The 18,293-nt window shown below is 41.4% G+C and overlaps 2 protein-coding genes across 2 annotated transcripts in view; one reads left to right on the top strand and one right to left on the bottom strand.

Annotated features, from left to right (window-relative positions):
• The window catches only part of LOC113409689 (acyl-CoA dehydrogenase family member 11-like), a 55,221-nt gene that overhangs the window by 25,164 nt on the left and 11,764 nt on the right, over window positions 1-18,293 (top strand). The gene's annotated exons all lie outside the window — the stretch shown is intronic.
• Window positions 1,900-6,120, bottom strand: LOC113409690 (atypical chemokine receptor 4-like). Its single transcript, XM_026663866.1, has 2 exons — window positions 5,899-6,120; window positions 1,900-3,153 (listed from the first exon to the last, which is right to left on the bottom strand). The coding sequence occupies exon 2, from the start codon at window positions 3,143-3,145 to the stop codon at window positions 2,081-2,083; it is 1,065 nt and encodes a 354-aa protein (XP_026519651.1). The 5' UTR covers window positions 3,146-3,153; window positions 5,899-6,120; the 3' UTR covers window positions 1,900-2,080.

Below are 18,293 nucleotides of genomic sequence, written 5' to 3'. Positions count from 1 at the left end.
AATAATTTACTAATGACCTGCAATATCTAGAATCACCAGTAGATGGAGGGCTCTGTGTAGGCCTAATACTTCAGGGACTGAAGTGGAAAGGAAGCTTGGCATATTTGTCACCTTCCAAAATGGGAGTATCGCTGGTTGATAGCTGCTGTTATCTCAACATAAAGAAGAAGCTTGTCTCTTGTCTTCTATTTAATCTTACACAGGTTTCTTACAGTCCATAAGCTTAAACCTACAAAGCATGCCTGATGATTTCTTGTATACCTATTGTTAGTCTGAACATGTAACTCGCACTTCTCAAAATAGAGAGACCGGGTGGGGGAGGTAATATCTTTAACTGGACCAACTTCTCTTGGTGAGAGAGACAGACAAGCTTTCACAGAGCTCTTCTTCGGGTCAAAATAGAGTGCATTTGGGGCCTATCCAAAGCCCATTGTAATCAATGGAAAGACTCCTATTAACTTCAGTGGGCTTTAAATGAGGCCCTATATTGGAGCCGGCCTTTCATCTTTCGCCTATGTACATATCTATCTTCCTCCTCTCGTGAGCCCAATCTGTTTCCTGCTCTAGCCTCCTCATTTTTTGTGTTTTCCCTTCTTCCTAGGACAGGGAGCTTATGTTGTAACCAAATGACCACCTACCTTGCCCTGTGCTCACAGGGATGAAGTCACAGGATTTGCTGACTGATTAGCCACCTTCCTTAATTCAGTGGGCCTGCATTCATTACCTTATTTTCTGCATCAAATACTTATGAATGTCTTGAGACTGTTGTAATGTGGGGTGTGTAGCCAATTAGATCCACCTTTGTTACCAAAATCATCCTCGCAGTGAAACTCATGTAAACAGATTGCAGAGAGTAGAAGGAAACTGAGTATTCTTTAAACACTTAAATGTAACAATTATATGGACAATTAAAAAAACTGTCTACCTTCTAGCTATCACAGGCCAGTACTTTTAATCTCATTAATTCCTTCCTTAAGGACCACGACTGTATCCACTCATGAACTATTGAGTATAAATATGCTCTCTTGCTTCAGCCAGTTATTTATATTCTGTGTGCTAAAGCTACAGAGATAGGTGCACTTCAGGCACCAGCAAAATATCCATAAAGGCATACAATACATTTACAAATCAAAGCTAATTTTCTATAACACAGTATAGGGCTACATGTTCAAAATTAGGTCATAAGTGTCATCTGCAAAATGTAAGACATTTTCATTGCTGGTTGTTACATCAGTTCCCAAAGCATTTTATAGAGGTCACAGGAAATGTGAATTGCTTTCCAGGAAACGACCAAATTGAGGCTCTGAGTAATCTCATATGAATATGGATTTAAAACCAAAGATTTGGCATGTGCCTATAATAGGAAATAGGTCTCATTGCAATCTAGTGCAAGCAGAATATAATTAAAAGGCATTCTGTGTTGTCACAGAAAAGGAACTCTTTTAAACATGCCACATATATTTGGAATCATAAAACACTGGACCATAGCTTGCTGTTTACTGCTGCCTCTGTGAAATACCAGAGATGAACTATTTCCTCAGCTCAAGCCTCACAGGCCATTTGTGAAGTGAAAGCTGAGGAAAAACGGAGTTGCAATTTCAGACAAATATTTTAAATCAATAGGAAGACCTGAAACAGTTTTGAGAAGCAACTCTGGAGAGTTACATTTTAAAGGACTGAAGATTATTAACTCTGGGCTACAAAATTCAGTGCCATCATATTTTTTTTTCCTTTTTACATATTAAGTATATATTTGTTGTGATTAGCATACCGGTATGTAGTCCATTCACTCTTCATCTAATTAATGGCGTAGCACTGTGACCCTTTAAATAACACTTTTTTCAAGCGTTCCAGCTGGACTCTGTTTCTGTTGTTTCCATTACCTTAATATATGGTTTTTGGTCTTATTCCATTTTGAACTGCTTTGCAACATCTTGGCTGGTTCATGTGTCAGAACATCACTTCAGATTTGATTTGCAGAGTAACATGGATGTTTAAGTTTAATCAAAGAGGAAATAGCTCTCAGATGCATTATAATTGTTCCCTTCTGTTGCACTAGTTAGAGAGGGTGCTACAGCTGCTATATAGTAAAGCTACTTATTTCTTCTGTGTGGCCGTCACAATTCATAGAAATCTCTTCGGTTGGTATATTGCGACTTCTCCTCCAATATCCAAAATTTTTGGCTATTTTCGTAATGTGCATTTTAAGAGAGTCTCCCATAAAGACGTACAAGATTGGGTTCAGGCAGCTGTGAAACAAGGCTATACTCTTAGTTATTTGGAGGGCAACATCTATGGTTTTACTCATGTCACAGTCTGTAATCAGCAAGTAGATGACGTCTATGGCTCGCCAGAACTTGACAATATTGTAGGGCAGCTGCGTGATAATGAAAACAACCACTACTGTCAGCAGAACTTTGAGGGGCCTAGATTTTTGAACGTTTGGAGACCTAACGAGTGCTCTGGCAATAGCTGAGTAGCAGGTCAGCATGACGAGGAAGGGTAACACAAACACTAGCGTAACTTCCAGGATTTGAATGGTTGCTTTAAGGAGTGTTCCCAGGTCCATTGGAAATACAGGAAAGCATCCATACCGGTCACTGTTTTTCTTGACTGTGTTAAAAATCAGTTCAGGAATGCTCAACAAAATGGCAGCCAACCAGACACAGATACAAGTTACGGTGCATTGCTTTCCACCTCTTTGGTGACTTTGGGGTTTGGAAATGGCGTTATATCTATCCACACTGATACAAGCCAGAAACTGCATGCTAGAGCTGAAGTTCATGGTGTATAAAGCAGAAGTGACCTTGCACATGATGTTTCCAAGCCCCCATCCATGGACTGCATTTGCAGCCCAGAAAGGGAGGGTGAATAGCAGTAACAGATCAGCAATTGCCAAGTTGATGATATAAACATCTGTCTTAGTCTTTAGTTTCTTGCAGTAGGCATAGATTGCCACCACTAATGAATTTCCTGCAATTCCCACAATGAAAGCCAGTGAATAAAACACAGGTAGGAACAATTTAGTGAAATTTCTCACCTCCTCTTTTTCACAAAGCATTTCAAACTGAGTGTAGTCAAAGGTGAAGTTTGATTCACCGTTGTCCTCATAATAGTCCATTGAGGTATTTTCACCCCACCCCATGGCAAAAGCTACAAGACAAAAAACAAATCTAAGTTGATTGCATGTTTAAAGATTGTCAGTGGACCCCAGAACACGTTAGGGTTTGTATAAAGATCTAAGCTAAAGACAAATAAAAATTAATACTATGTATACATTTGAGAATAGTAAGATACTACCCCAAACAAACAATACATCTACAGCTCCTCGGGGGAGGGGACTGTGTCTTCCTATCTGTTTATACAGCACCTAGCACATCTGAGCAAAACAATCCTGGCTGGAGATTTAGGGTGCTACCACAATACATACACTGAGAAGGAGAGCTAACTGTTTGAAACTGAGAGGCAGACATTGCTAAGGGGTGCCTGCAGTTGTATATTTCAGCAGGGTGTGTGTGTGTGTGTGTGTGTGAGAGATTTGTCAGATGCAAGTCAGCTGCTTATGGGAGGCGTCTGCTTAAAAACAATAGAGCAGAATTGGCCCCAGTTCTGGCCATACTGAGTTCACTGGTGCTCTGCATGAGTGCAGGGTCCACCTACACGGATCTGTTTGCAGGATTGATAGTCTGGGAATGTCTCCACAGCAAAAGCTACCCTACCTAAGCTAGCTTGAATCCAGCTAATGCACATAACAATAACAGTGAGGACAGTGCAATGCAGGCTTCAGAACCGGCTCGCAAACAGAGTACATATGCAGGGCTGCACTGTCTTTACTACTCTCGTTACCTGCGCCTGATGTATTCAAGGTTGCTTGGGTAGGCTAGCCGTTGCACAGCTTTTGCTGTGGAGACATACCCTCTGAGGCAGTCTCAGTCCTGAGGGAAGAAAGGAAGCCACCTATTTGTTTTCCCAGTATACTATGCACAGACAATTTTGTGTTTAGTGAGAATTTTTAAAGGTCAGCGAAATAATTCAAAACCAAAAACTTCAGTTTATGCTGACAGATTTTCTTAATGATTAAGTACAAGTACATGTTATAAATAGTCTCATCATGAGACTTTTATTGCCCTTTAATCCTGAAGTTTAGGAGATCCCATCTCCAGTCTGCATCTTGTAGACAAATCACTTATTACAGTACACTTTCCCCTGTATCCTATTCCCAGTTCCTATAACTATGTAGAATTACTCATTTGCTGAAATTCCATCTAATGTAAAAAGAGACTGCGAGATCCTGTAATGGCCTATTATCTGGAAATAAATTGGACTAATGCTAGCCAAGAGCAGAAATCTGCTGAATAGAGAAAACACATTTTCTCTGTTACAATGTTTCAGAATATTACTGTGTTAAAGTTATTGAAAACAGATGCTAAACTGATATCTGGCGCTGCCAGTGGGCTTTTTGAAACTTGAAAAAACACATACAACTTTGGCTGTCTTTAAAGAAAACATCTGCCAAATCCTTACTCAGAATATTTATCTGAAAATCTTTTTAAATTTGCTTCTTTCTACAAATAAAAGTTAAATTGTTATTAATGTCATGTGCAAGGTATGAGTGTGTGGTTAATCAAATTGGAAACTTGAATTTTAAAAAAATTGAGAAACGTTAAAATTTTCATTTGATACTTGTATCCAAAAATTGTTTCCTCGCCTGGTCATGAAACTGCTCTCAAATTAATAAATGCTGGTTATTTAATATTGATGTTTTGGTTAGTTGGTTTTGTTTTTAATCCTTAACCTCTGTGGAATTTTTCAACCAACATTTCAACGGATTTCCTATTCTGGACTTTACATGATAATTAGTTTTTCTTCATAAAAGTCTGTCATCTGGTATTACTGCATAGTGAAGTATACAGTATAGAAGATAAAGGGATTCTATTCATTTTTATTTTGTTTGGCAAGGGATACTTTGGGATACTACTATATACATTCTACCACTGGTAGTTTCTATCAATCAGATGTTTCAACAACAATAATATTTTTGCAGTTACATAGCGCGTTCATTGGAAGAATTCAAAGGTAGGAATTAGTATTCCCATTTTACCAAAAAGGAAATGGGGGTCCAGGAGATTAAGGCACTTGCCTAAGATTAGACAGCAAATTAGAAATATAATCTAGGTCTCCTGACTAAGTGCTCTAAACATTAGAGCTCATCTGGAAATGATTAATCTAAGAGGATTATTAGCAGATTTTCTTAAGGGCTAATAAAAAGGGAATTTAAACAGTTCCAGGAAAACTAACTCTGACATTTCTGTTAATGCATCATAAAGCAGGGAAGCTTGTAGGGTGAGGCATGTTCAGATAGCTGATATAGTTTCGGCTGAGCTGAATTCTGTATTAAATAATTGCCTGATGCTGCACAGTGGCTATTTGTCCCTAAAACTAATATTTCTTATTCTTGAGCAACATTTCTATTCATAGACATGCATTGTATCTAGTCTGAATATTAATATACATATTTGCACATCTTATAAAAATGATTACAGAATTTTGGTATGAATTCAATATTACTCTGCGTGTGTGGGTAGGCAGCATATGTGAACACCACTACGATTAAATATGCATAGTGAGAAATGTACAGATTTTTTCCTTCCCCTTCTCCCCCCGGATTTGACTTTACTGTACCACATGAGCACAAATCTGTCACTAATTAATTAATTAACGTGACTTTCAGAATTGGAAGTGATTACTCGGTTCAATGAAATCCTTAACTCTGTAAAACAAACTTCAATAACATTCACAAAGAGCAAAATCTCCAGTCCTTCTAGCTACAAAGAGGCTCGGTATTACACTTAGTGTACAGCTAAGTACATAATAAAATTTTAAAAAGAGAGAACTGACCTGTTTTTTTGTCAGCAGTCTGGTAGCAGAAGCTGATGTTTGGAACTTCCACAGTGGAATGTTCAGTTCTTGTGTGACTCACCCTAATCTTCGTCCTCTTTCCTGCACCACGCCCTTAAAGTGAACCCAACTGTACTTTCATTTTAATTTTCCTGTAAAAATCCTGCTTTCCTGGAAGTCAGTTATCACTTGTGCGCTTGAGTCACAGGTTTGCTACTTATGTGCGTGTTTAAACCAGAACAGCAGAGTTCACTGGAAAATCAGCTAGTAGCATTCAACTTGTTTAGGTATGATTATCTAAAAGGGATAGGTAAACATTTGAATCTTTACTACAATACACTAGAATAGCAATTTTATTTTTGAAGCATCCCCTCTGTGATGCATTGCGTACAAAATTAAAAACAAACTTAACAACTCACCTCTTAAAATATGAAAGAAATAAAAACAGGTTCGTAACAGGGGGAACCTTTTGGGGAGGTTAACAGTGGTGGTGCTGCACCTTTTTCGGCTGTCTACAATATTTGACATACAAAGGTGAATGTTTCCAGTGGGTCCCCACTTCTACAATTTATTAAGGGATAGTAGGGGATGCTTTATTGGTTCTTTCAGTTTGGCCATGTGCAAGATCTAATAAAGCCAGAAGGCTGGTATGCAAATACAGGGGAGTCGCATCTTACGCGGGGGTTAGGTTCTGAAGTCAGCGCGTAAGGTGAAAATCGCGTATAGTCAAACGCTCATTGAGTGGAATGGTGGGCGGAATTGTCCGCACTACAGGTACAGTGTTTAAATTGTTATTTTTCTCTTTTTTGTTTTGCCGATCGCGAATAGTTAAAATCGCGCAAGTTAAATGCGCCTATGATGTGACTCCACTGTAGTGGAAAAGCCAGTGATATGTTATCTGCCAGGATTGAGGATCAGATCTAATGCCCAAAGGAAGAATTCTCAGGCCCTGATGGGCAATGGATGAGGCCCTGAATGAGGCTGGAGCATTATTATTATTTAATTATTTCTACAGGATCTGAGATGACGTGGCACTTTCCAGAAACATAAGCTGACAATGTCCTTGCCCAGAAATGTTTATAATCTAATTTAATCATGACCCCACAAGTAATGTATCAGTTAACAATAGTGAGAAAGACAGATTTATTCAGTTAGGAGGTCGTGTGCAGTGTTTTGATTGTCGACATTATGACAGATTGTGTATTCTGAAGAGTTTACAAAACAAGAGGGTCTTGTCCAGATTAGTTTATCTGGCCAACCTCACGACCGTGACGCTGCTCTTCTGTGTATATACAACATCAGCAGCCTCTCACACACTTTTTGACAGATTTTATTCTGCCCTGTCATTTTGTATCCTGTAGCTGTTCAGTATTTTACAGTAAATGGCATACAGGATGCCTGACAGAGAAAGCAATAAGCAGGCCAGGGCTTTGCTTTTTGGTACAATGGATAATTAGTAGCACCTGCCATGTTCTGCCTGTGCTGAAATCAGTGTAATGTGTATAGGTTCCATTTTGCAAAATGGAAGGCTAGAGCCAGGTGTACCAAACATTGTTTCAAGTCCTTTTGGTCTGATCTGTATAGCATAGAAAGAAAAATAGGAGGGGAGTGGAATTTCCAATTTTCAGAGAGAGTCCTGCTATAACAACATGTTGCTTGTCTATAGTGCCTTTCATCTGAGACATCAAAGCACTTGACTCACATTGTCTAAGAAGGAGGAGATTTTTTTAAAGGCAATTATGTGCCTAACTCCAGTTGACTTTCAGCACAAACACTTCAGACAAGGAATGCCGTTGCTTAAGGGCCTGATCCAAATCCCCTTGAAATCACCGGGAGTTTCTTGGATCAGAGCCTAAGGCCTGCTCTACACTACGATTTTAGGTCGAATTTAGCAGCATTACCTCGATTTAACCCTGGACCCATCCACATGACTAAGCCCTTTTTTTTTTTACTTAAAGGGCTCTTAAAATCGATTTCTTTACTCCACCTCCTACGAGGGGATTAGCGCTGAAATCGGCCTTGCCAGGTTGAATTTGGGGTAGTGTGGACGCAATTGGACAGTATTGGCCTCCGGGAGCTATTCCAGAGTGCTCCATTGTGACCGCTCTGGACAGCGCTCTCAACTCAGATGCACTGGCCAGGTAGACAGGAAAAGGCCCGCGAACTTTTGAATTTCATTTCCTGTTTGGCCAGCATTGTGATCTGATCAGCACAGGTGACCGTGCAGAGCTCATCAGTAGAGGTGACCATGGAGTCCCAGAATCGCAAAAGAGCTCCAGCATGGACCGAACAGGAGGTACGGGATCTGATCACTGTACGGGGAGACGAATCCGTGCTAGCTGAACTCCGTTCCAGTAAACGAAATGCCAAAACATTTGAAAAAATCTCCAAGGGCATGAAGGACAGAGGCTATAACAGGGACTCGCGGCAGTGCCGCGTGAAAATTAAGGAGCTCAGGCAAGCCTATCAAAAAAACAGAGAGGCAAATGGCCGCTCCGGGTCACAGCCCCAAACATGCCGCTTCTATGATGAGCAGCATGCCATTCTAGGGGGTGCAGTCACCAGTACCCCAACCCCGTGCTTTGACTCCGTTAATGGAGTCGGACTCAACACGGAAGCGGGTTTTGGGGACAAGGAAGATAGCTCACAGCAAGGAAGTGGAGAAACCGGTTTCCCCAACAGCTAGGATCTGTTTCTCACCCTGGACCTGGAGCCAGTAACCCCTGAACCCACCCAAGGTGGGCTCCTGGACCCTGAAGGCGGAGAAGGGGACCTCTGGTGAGTGTACCTTTGTAAATATTAGACATGGTTTAAAAGCAAGCGTGTTTAATGATTAATTTGCCCTGGCATTCGCGGCCAGTACAGCTACTGGAAAAGTCTGTTAACATGTCTGGGGATGGAGCGGAAATCCTCCAGGGACATCTCCATAAAGCTCTCCTGGATGTACTCCCAAAGCCTTTGCAAAAGGTTTCTGGGGAGGGCAGCCTTATTCCATCCTCCATGCTAGGACACTTTACCACGCTAAGCCAGTAGCACGTAGTCTGGAATCATTGCATAACACAGCGTATGGTCCTGGTGTTTGCTGGCATTCAAACAACATCCGTTCCTTATCTCTCTGTGTCATCCTCAGGAGAGTGATATCATTCATGGTCACTGGTTGAAATAGGGTGATTTTATTAAGAGGACATTCAGAGGTGCCCGTTCCTGCTGGGCTGTTTGCCGGTGGCTGAACAGAAATGTTCCCCGCTGTTAGCCACGCGCTGGGGGGAGGGGTGAAGCGATCATCCCAGAGAATTGGGGGTGTGTGTGTGTGTGTGGGCTTGTGCTGCACGCTAACCCAGTTCCAGTCCTCCTCCTATATTGGCAATATCTCCCAACTGTATCAAATGCCTTACTGAAATCCAGATAGATTAGATCTATTGACTTTCCTTTGTCTAGAAAACCAATTATCTTCTCAAAGGAGAACAGATTGGTCTGCCACCATCTACTTTTTGTAAAACCATGTTGTATTTTATCCCAAATACCATTTACCTCTATGTCCGTAACTACTTTCTCTTTCAAAATGTGTTCCAAGACCCTGCACACACTTGAGGTCAAATGAACCTGTAGTTTCCCGGATCACTTTATTTCCCTTTCTGAAAAATACGTACTATATTAGTAATGCACAATACCACTAGACAACCAGTTTAGGACTGGGAAAGAAAACTGCCATGTCCAGGTGGCAATGAGAGTTGACATTTAGCTAAAATGGTGTTGTTAGCAATGTTACTGGCCAGTAGGCAGACTCTGGAAAAATCTTAATTTGACAAACTATGCGTCTGACTTCCCAAAAGGTGGAAGCTGGAGTTCCACCGTGCTTAAACTCTTCAGACTCAGCTTTGGAAGACGTGGGGTAGGGCCCCTTTCCCAGACAGGGGAGGGAAAGTATAATACAACCTTTAGGGTTTAAAAAGCAGTAGGGCACTTGAAATAAATAAGGGGGGGGGCTTTTAAGGAGTGGAGTAAACTTTAAAATGATACTGAACTTTGTTTAGCTTAGCGAGTGTGACAGGATGTTTTTGACTCAGTATCATTTATTCATGTTTCAAGATACATAAGCAGTGCCCACGCAGAGCTCTTGTTGCCTTTGCTAAAACGCTGAATGTGCAGCTACATCAAAAATAAAGCCAGCAGCCACTCCTTGCCTCCAAAACATAACCAACCACAATAAATCAAGCCCAATCGGCGCTTCATCCCCCATATATGCTAGCCCTTGTTATGCTCCATGCTTCCTAAAAACCTGGGGAAATAGTTCAGCCTTGCAGCATGACCTAAAGATTAACAAATTTGGGCTATTTTGAAGCAGAGGTGAGAGGAGCGGGTTCCAGCATTCAGGACCCCTCAATGAGAGCAACTTGAAAACAGCTCGCTCTCTTACTCTGACAGGCCTGCAGCTCAGATGCCTCCGCTGACTCCTCACAGCAGGGTGGCACAGGGAAGGAGGTACTCTCTCAAACATGCCAATCACAAGGCAGGATAAATCAAAACCAACACCTTAAGTCTACCTGAAAATCAGTAGACAGCCAGGGCAGTTCACAGAGCACTGATGGCATCTGTTTGGGGCAGCAAACTCTGTTTAATAACGGAGCTGCCCCATTCTGCACCAATTTCAGTTTCGGGGCTGAATTCAGCCATGCCAAACCCGTGGAAAAAAATGCAGAAATTGGGCTTGTTTTTGGCTTAATTGGCTTGTGAGTTGCTTTTTGGCTTTTAGTTTGTTGCTTGTTGTATCTTGTTGCCTTTTTTTTTTTTTTTTTTGATCGGCTCCTGGCAAGCAGGGATAAGGGTGGGGGAGAGAGTCAGGGCTGCACAGCAGGCCCATCACAGTCCCACCACACCGGGTGGAATCTAATCACATAGAGTGTTGGGGTTCTTAAGGATTGGCTTGTTTTGGCCTTGTTTTGAAATGGGATTAGGTTGATTTTTGGCTTATTGTGAAAGTCAGGGTGCTTCTTTACTGCATGAAAGTTGGCAACTGTGGTTGAATTACAGCTGATCCAAGTTTTTTTACCCTAACACTGGGGTAGTGCACCACTTTTTTGTTTGTTTTCTTTATGATAGAAGAAGATAACACCACCTCCTCTCTGGGGCTTTTCTGTTGTTAATTTTATCCCTCTTGATTTACTTTACCTTCAGAAAGATCAGAAATGCCTGCTCTCTCCTGGTTTTGCTGTGGGGCCACTGGGACATGTTTAGTGTGAGCTCTATCACCTTAACAGTGTGAAAAAAAAAAAACAAGTAGGTTGCTTTTTGTTAGTTTCTTTAAAAAAAATAACATTCTGGCCTTCTTTATATATCATAAAGAAGCAAAAGAAGGCACGAGACCAATGTGTTTGTTCCTTTGCAGACCTCCCACAAAAGGTAGGACCAGATCCAGTATATTGCAATAATCTACTCTTGAGATGATGTAGGCACAGATCACAGTAGCAAGGCCCATAACTGAAGGAAACTATCACAAATTCATAGCCAGATCAGGGGGAAGGGGTGGAACCTTTCCTGAAACTAACAGCACTTGGGGCTCCAACACCACCCCCCAGATTGTGAGCTCTAGCTACATATAATTGGCAACCACCCTCAGGAACAACAGAATAATTCTCACTGTGACTTCTGATTGCTTCTCTTTCACACACTCCCACTCTCCTCCCCCCCATACAACCTATTCAGCATTACCTTGTACTTATCTGGATTGAGCTTCAAGCCGTTAGCTCTCATCCATGCTCCAATCTCCCCCGAACACTGAACAAGGCATTCATCAGCAGTGCCTGGGTGGGATGAGATAAAAATATAGAGTTGGGTGTCAACAACTTATCGAAAGCACCATGCTTCCTGACTCACCCTCTTAGTCGCCGGCCTTGGGTACATATTGAACAAGAGGGGACATAGGTTGGAACCCAGTGGAACTCCACATGACAGCACTTTTAGGAGAAAGAGCTATCGCCGAACACCACCCTCTCAGCCTGTTACCCAAAAGCAGCTCTGCCCACTGTAGCTACTGCCTACAGGACTGTCAATAACACCTTCTCATCAATGGCCTTGAAGGTAGCCAATCGATCAATAGATATCAGCACGGACACACAATCTTTGTTAGCAGGAGAAGGTAATCTAGGAAGTCCACTGTGCATTCTGTGGCATATTCGGGTCTGTACCCAGAGCAACAAGGGTCAAGGATATTCTGGGCATCTAAGTACTCAGAGTTGGCTTGCCATGACCTTCTCTATCATCTAAACCCAGAAGGAAAAAGTAGATGCTGGACAATACATAACCAGATTGTAAGTATCAAGCTTTGGCTTCTTGAGCAAGGATCTCACAGCTGCTTCCTTAAGAGAAGCTGACACATACCCTCTCTTAAGGGAAGAGTTGATACTCTTCATCAGAAATGGACTCATTTTATCTCTGTTTTAACTGCAATTGAGTAAAAGTAGGTAATTATGAACATGCATTTCTTTAGTCTGGAACCACACACAGGGAATTGAGAGTAGGATCACAGAAAACATAGGGTTGACCATGATCAGCTACCTTTTTTTTATACCTTTTTTAAAAATGTTTTTAAATACCTTTAGCTCTGTTCTACATAAGGTGCCACATAGTGTTTAAAAACATGTTTGTTAACATGTGGCTAACCACACCTCATTTTCCAAGTCTAGACAGAGTTATAGTCTAAACATTCTGGCCAACTTCTGAAGAAATAAAAATAAGGACAGCTAATTAGAATTTGGCTAATATACATATTGAAATGTACTTGCAGTCAGCATTCAAAGTCTGCTGTTCCCATTTGTTGAAAATTGGGTTTCCTGCACTCTTATTATTAATTCCTGCCAAAATGGCAGTCCCAGCTTCTTTGAGTCTGTTTTTGTTTAATAAAATGTAATAAATACCAAATTGGCTTGTAAACAAGATTGAATTCCGGACTTGCAGAAGCACAGGAGTCTTCTTTTAATCTCACCCTGGAGCAGAGATCTCGCTCTGATTCTTACAGTTCTTTTCTAGGATGGAAAAAATCATATGGTTATCAGATCTTTGGACTTTTGAGGGTGGGAAAAAATGAGAAGCAGTTTTTCCCTCTTTCCATGAGGAATGGAAAACTCTGCTTATGTTGAAAACTCTGGCTTCCTGTGCACCGCAGGCTACAGAACCTCACCCACCCACTCCTGTGATAAACACACAATCTCTGGCTGAGTAACTGAAGTCCTCAAATCATGATTTACAGACTTCAAAAGTTAAAGAAAATCCACTATTTATTCTAGTTCAAGCCAGCAAGTGATCCATGCCCCATGCTGCAGAGGAAAGTGAAAAAGGCCCAGGGTCTCTGCCAGTCTGACCTGGACTAAAGTTCCATCCTGACCCCAAATATGGTGATCAGTTAGACCCTGAGCCTGTCAGCAAGACTCCTCAGCCAGACATGTGATAAAGAATTCACTGTAGTAACTCAGAGCCCTCCCCATCTAGTGTCCCATCACCGGCCACTGGAGATATTTTCTACAAGCTGTTGCAGATGGGCCACATGCCACTGTAGGCAATCCCTTCATACTGTCCCCTCCATAAACTTACCAAGCTCAATCTTGAAGCCAGTTAGGTTTTTTGCCCCCATTGCTCCCCTTGGAAGGTTGTTCCAGAACTTCACTCCTGTGATGGTTAGAAATGTTTGTCTAATTTCATGCCTAAATTTGTTGATGGCCAGTTTATAGCCATTTGTTCTTGTGCCACCATTGGCTCTTAACTTAAATGACTCCTCTCCCTTCTCATAGACCTCCTGTGATTGACCAGTACACTCAGGTCTTTCTCCTACTCAGTTGCTTCCAACTGATATGTCCCTAGCTTATAGCAAAAATTCTTGTTATTAGTCCCTAAGTGGATGACCTTGCACTTTGCAATATTTTAATTTCATCCCATTTCTATTGCTCTAGGTTTCAAGGTCATCCGAATCTTCTTGTATGATGTTCCAGTCCTCCTCCTATATTGGCAATATCTCCCAACTTTTGGTCATCCTCAAATTTTATTAGCACATTCCCACTTCTTGTGCAAAGCTCATTAATGGAAATGTTAAATAAGATTGGTCCCAAGACTGGTCCTTGAAGAGCTGCCTTAATAACCTCCCTCTAGCCTGACAGTTCACCTTTCAGTATGACCTGTTGTAGTTTCCTCTTTAACCAGTTCCTTACCCACCTTTCAATTCTTATATTAATTCCCATCTTCTCCAATTTAACTAATAATTTCCCATGTGGAACTGTATCAAATGCCTTACTGAAATCCAGATAGATTAGATCTATTGCATTTCCTTTGTCTAGAAAACCAGTTATCTTCTCAAAGAAGGAGAACAGATTGGTCTGCCACCATCTACTTTTTGTAAAACCATGTTGTATTTTATCCCAAATACCATTTACCTCTATGTCCGTAACTACTTTCTCTTTCAAAATGTGTTCCAAGACCCTGCACACAATTGAGGTCAAATGAACCTGTAGTTTCCCGGATTACTTTATTTCCCTTTCTGAAAAATACGTACTATATTAGTAATTCTCCAGTCATAGGATATGACCACCGAGTTTACGGATTCATTAAAAATCCTTGCTGATGGGCTTGCAACTTCATGTGCCAGTTCCTTTAATATTCTTGGATGGCGAATATCTGCCCCACCTCACTCCCCCCGAGTTGGTCCCATTAAACTGTTTGAGTTTGATTTCCACTTTGGATGTGGTAATTTCTGCTTCCAAATCCTCATTTCCATTAACCACCCTGCCACTACCCCTAAGCTCCTCATTACCCTTATTTAAAACTGAGGCAAAGTATTTGTTTAGGTGCTGGGCCATGCCTAGATAATCTTTAATCTCCACCCCATCCTCAGTGTTTAACAGTCACACTTCTTCTTTTCTTTACATTTATATGGCTAAAGAATCTTTTACTATTGGTCTTAATTTCCTATTCCTAGGTCTAAGTCTGCTTGGCTTTTGGCACTTCTCAATTTATCCTTACACTTTCTGACCTCCAAGAAGTAGCTTTCCTTGCTGATCCATCCCGTCTTCTATTCTTTGTAAGCTTTCTGATTTCTCTTAATAACCTGTTTGAGATGCTTGTTCACCCAGTTTGGTCTGCAACCCTTCCCTATGAATTTTCCCCCCTTGCTTGGGATGCAGGCTCCAGATAATTTCTGCAACTTTGACTTAAACTAATTCCAAGCCTCCTCCACATTCAGATTCTTGAGTTCTTCAGTCTAGTCTACTTTTCCAGCTACTTCTCTTAATTTTTTAAAGTTTGCCCTTTTGAAATCAAGGACCTTAGTTGCCGACAATTTTTGTCTATCCTTCTATTTAGTTTAAACTGAGTTAGCTCATGATCACCCAAACCAAGGCTGCCCTCTACAACCAGCTCTTCTGTGAGGTCCTCGGTACTTACCAATACTAAATCTAAAATGGCATCGTATTTTGTTGGTTCGGTTGACCATTTGGTGAAGAAATCTGTCAGCTTTCACATCTAGGAATATAGTAGCACTTGTCCTGTGGTCTATATCTGGGAAATTAAAGTTTTCCATAATTACACAATTCCTGGTAGTATTGATTTCTTAAAAAATATGAAATAGGTCTCTCTCCATGTTCAGATCAGATTCTGGGGGGTCTGTAGCATACTCCAAGCACTATCCTCATAGAGCCTCTTCCTTCTCCAAAGTGATTTTGACCCAAACAGATTGTTTTTTCTGTTCTATCACTTTTAATTTCTTTACAGTCTATCTTGTCATTAATATACAATGCTACTCCACCACCTTTATCTTTATTTCTGTCTTTCTTTAGCAGCACATACCCTTCAATACCTGTACTCCAGTCATGATAATTATTCCACCACGTTTCTGTTATTGCTATAATATCTGTTTTCACTTCCTGCACCGGTAATTCTAGTTTCTCCATTTTGTTATCTAGACTTCTTACATTGGTGTACATATATCTTAGTTGTTGTTGCTTGGCTTTGCCCAGATTCCTCTCCCTATTAGGTACGGTCATTCTACTGCCAGTATTGCCTACTTGACTGTTAGTGCGAATACCAGTGACTTTCCTCTTGATGTCTTCAACCCTCTATTGTTCCATTCTCCATTGCTGTATTCTCTCTTACTTGATTTTCCTCCTGCTCAGCATTAGAATCAGGCATGGAGATTACATGAGCATCTCCCAACTCTCTACCCCGAATTCCTAGTTGAAAGTTGTTTTAATCAGTTGTGCCAACCTCCATCCCAGCAGTCTATTTCCCTCTCTATTCAAGAGGAGTCCATCCCATGAAAACAGTCCTCTATTTGTGAATTCCGCCCAGTGGTCAAACACCCCAAAGCCCTTCTTATAGCTCCATTGCCTGAGCCATCTGTTGATCATCATAATCTTGTCTCACCTTCACTCTCCTCCTCTAAGGACAGAGAGAATACCACTAAAGGTCACCTGAACCTCCATTTCTTTAAATGTCTTCCCCAGCCAGGCATAGTCTCCCTTGATACATTCCAGTGAGAATCCAGCAGTATCATTGTCTTTCATGGGGGAACAAATCAGTGGGTTCTTTCCTCATCCCATTAGGATCCTTTTAAGCCTCAGGTTCACATCCTATATCTTAGCTTCTGGCAAACAGCATACCCATCCGTTTGCTGGATCAGCTCTGGTGACAGGCCTGTCTGTTCCTCTTAGTAGGGAGTCCCCAGTCACGTAGACCTGCCTCTTCCCGGTGTTGGTGCAATTCTCTGGCCTTCCTCCTTTTGTTCTTTCTGGCTGCAAGTCCTATGTCTTTTGTTCTCACTTGCAATCTTCTGAGAGTCATCCTCTATCCTCCTGGGGCTCCGAACTCTGCTATCTTCATTGACTCTTCCCCTCTGCTTCTCTTCTTCTTTGCCTTCCCACCTTCTGTTACTACCTGCCATGCCCTTTCATTTTCCAAGTCAGCAAACCTGTTCCTCAGTTCATCATCTGTTCAAATCCCCTTCAAAACTCATCAATAGTTTTTACCTGCATCTCCCAACCTTAGATCTTTTCTTCCATCAGATCTATCAGGCAGCACTTCATACAAACAAAGCACCTATCAGGTACCTGCTCCAGGATAATGTACATCCCATAGCTTCCACATCCAGTCATCTTCATTGTCTCTTCCATTCCTTGGGTCACTACCACTGCTACCTCTGTAGCTGTCATAGCCTTCCCGCCTAAAGTCCTGTCAACGAGAAGAAAAGCACGCGCACGCATGCACGCAAGCATTCTCCCCTTACAATCTCTCACCTCAGACTCCCCCGTTTTCAGCACTGTTTGCTGGCTCCTGTGCGCTGCGCCCGAGATTGAGATATTTCCTTTTCTCCATGCCATTGTTTGTGCTATTGATTTATAAGATCTGACCAGATGTCTTGTCACAGTGCTGAACTATGCACTAACTTAAAAATGAAAAGTTTTTCTAATTGTTGGACTATATGATTATTCAGTCATGGAAACTTTTTTCCTAGGTTTTTTTTATGTGACAGTTTAAAATGATTTTCAGTTGTTTAAATAACAATTCCAGAAGGTCACATTTGTCCTGAGACAGGTTTTATGATGAAAACTGCATTACTCAAGGGTTAGGAAAATAACACCAGTACTCATGGATTACAAACTACAACTATAAGCTAAACATTGTTGAGTGGAAGGGGTGATATATTTTTCCTGGGTATCTCTGTAGCACTGACAGTCTGATACTGTGATTGTTTTCATCTGCACCTTTTACTTTACACATGCTAAATTAAAATAGCTTCAGATAAATACTCACCAGTGCACTATACAGTGCTATTCCCCATATCTGTTACTAGTTATATCACCTCTATTTGTGACCAATTCCCAGAGTCTATAGACCATGAGTCCTTAGGGGCATGAGACACAGGCGATCACATTAGCTGTTCCTCCACAAAAATGCTGCCTAGAAACCTACCCCATGGATGTGCTGGAGAGGGGGGAGGGGAGAAGAGACTCCCACCCCTCTCCTCAGTACATTGTAATGTACAAACTTGACCTGTTTTACAGCTGAGTGGGACATCTGTATTTCACTTTGGGAACACTTTGCTGTATAATCTAGACTAATCCAGAATTTTGTGAATTGTTCCAGACTTTTTTCAGAGATTTTTCTTTCAGTGTGGTATTTCAGTTTGCAAACTTTACATCTCCAGCTTACGTTTCACAAAGTGCTGCTAATTCCGCTCCTAAAGAAAAGCTAATGTTGTGTCAAGAAAGAGGGAAGTAAACAGCCAGCACTCTTGCCCTCCAAGCAAAAACAGCCTTTAGCAGAAGAAAGTAAATATCTCTCCCACCCTTGTCACTCTTAGGACATGCAACTATAGATTGCTCCTGTGTCAAGGTGGCTGTGCTCTTGTGGTGGTA

The sequence above is a fragment of the Terrapene carolina genome, unplaced genomic scaffold (genome assembly GCF_002925995.2).
Source record: "Terrapene carolina triunguis isolate 2854851 unplaced genomic scaffold, T_m_triunguis-2.0 Scaffold34021, whole genome shotgun sequence".
Taxonomy (NCBI): domain Eukaryota; kingdom Metazoa; phylum Chordata; order Testudines; family Emydidae; genus Terrapene; species Terrapene triunguis.
This window is presented reverse-complemented; position numbering and strand designations above follow the sequence as displayed.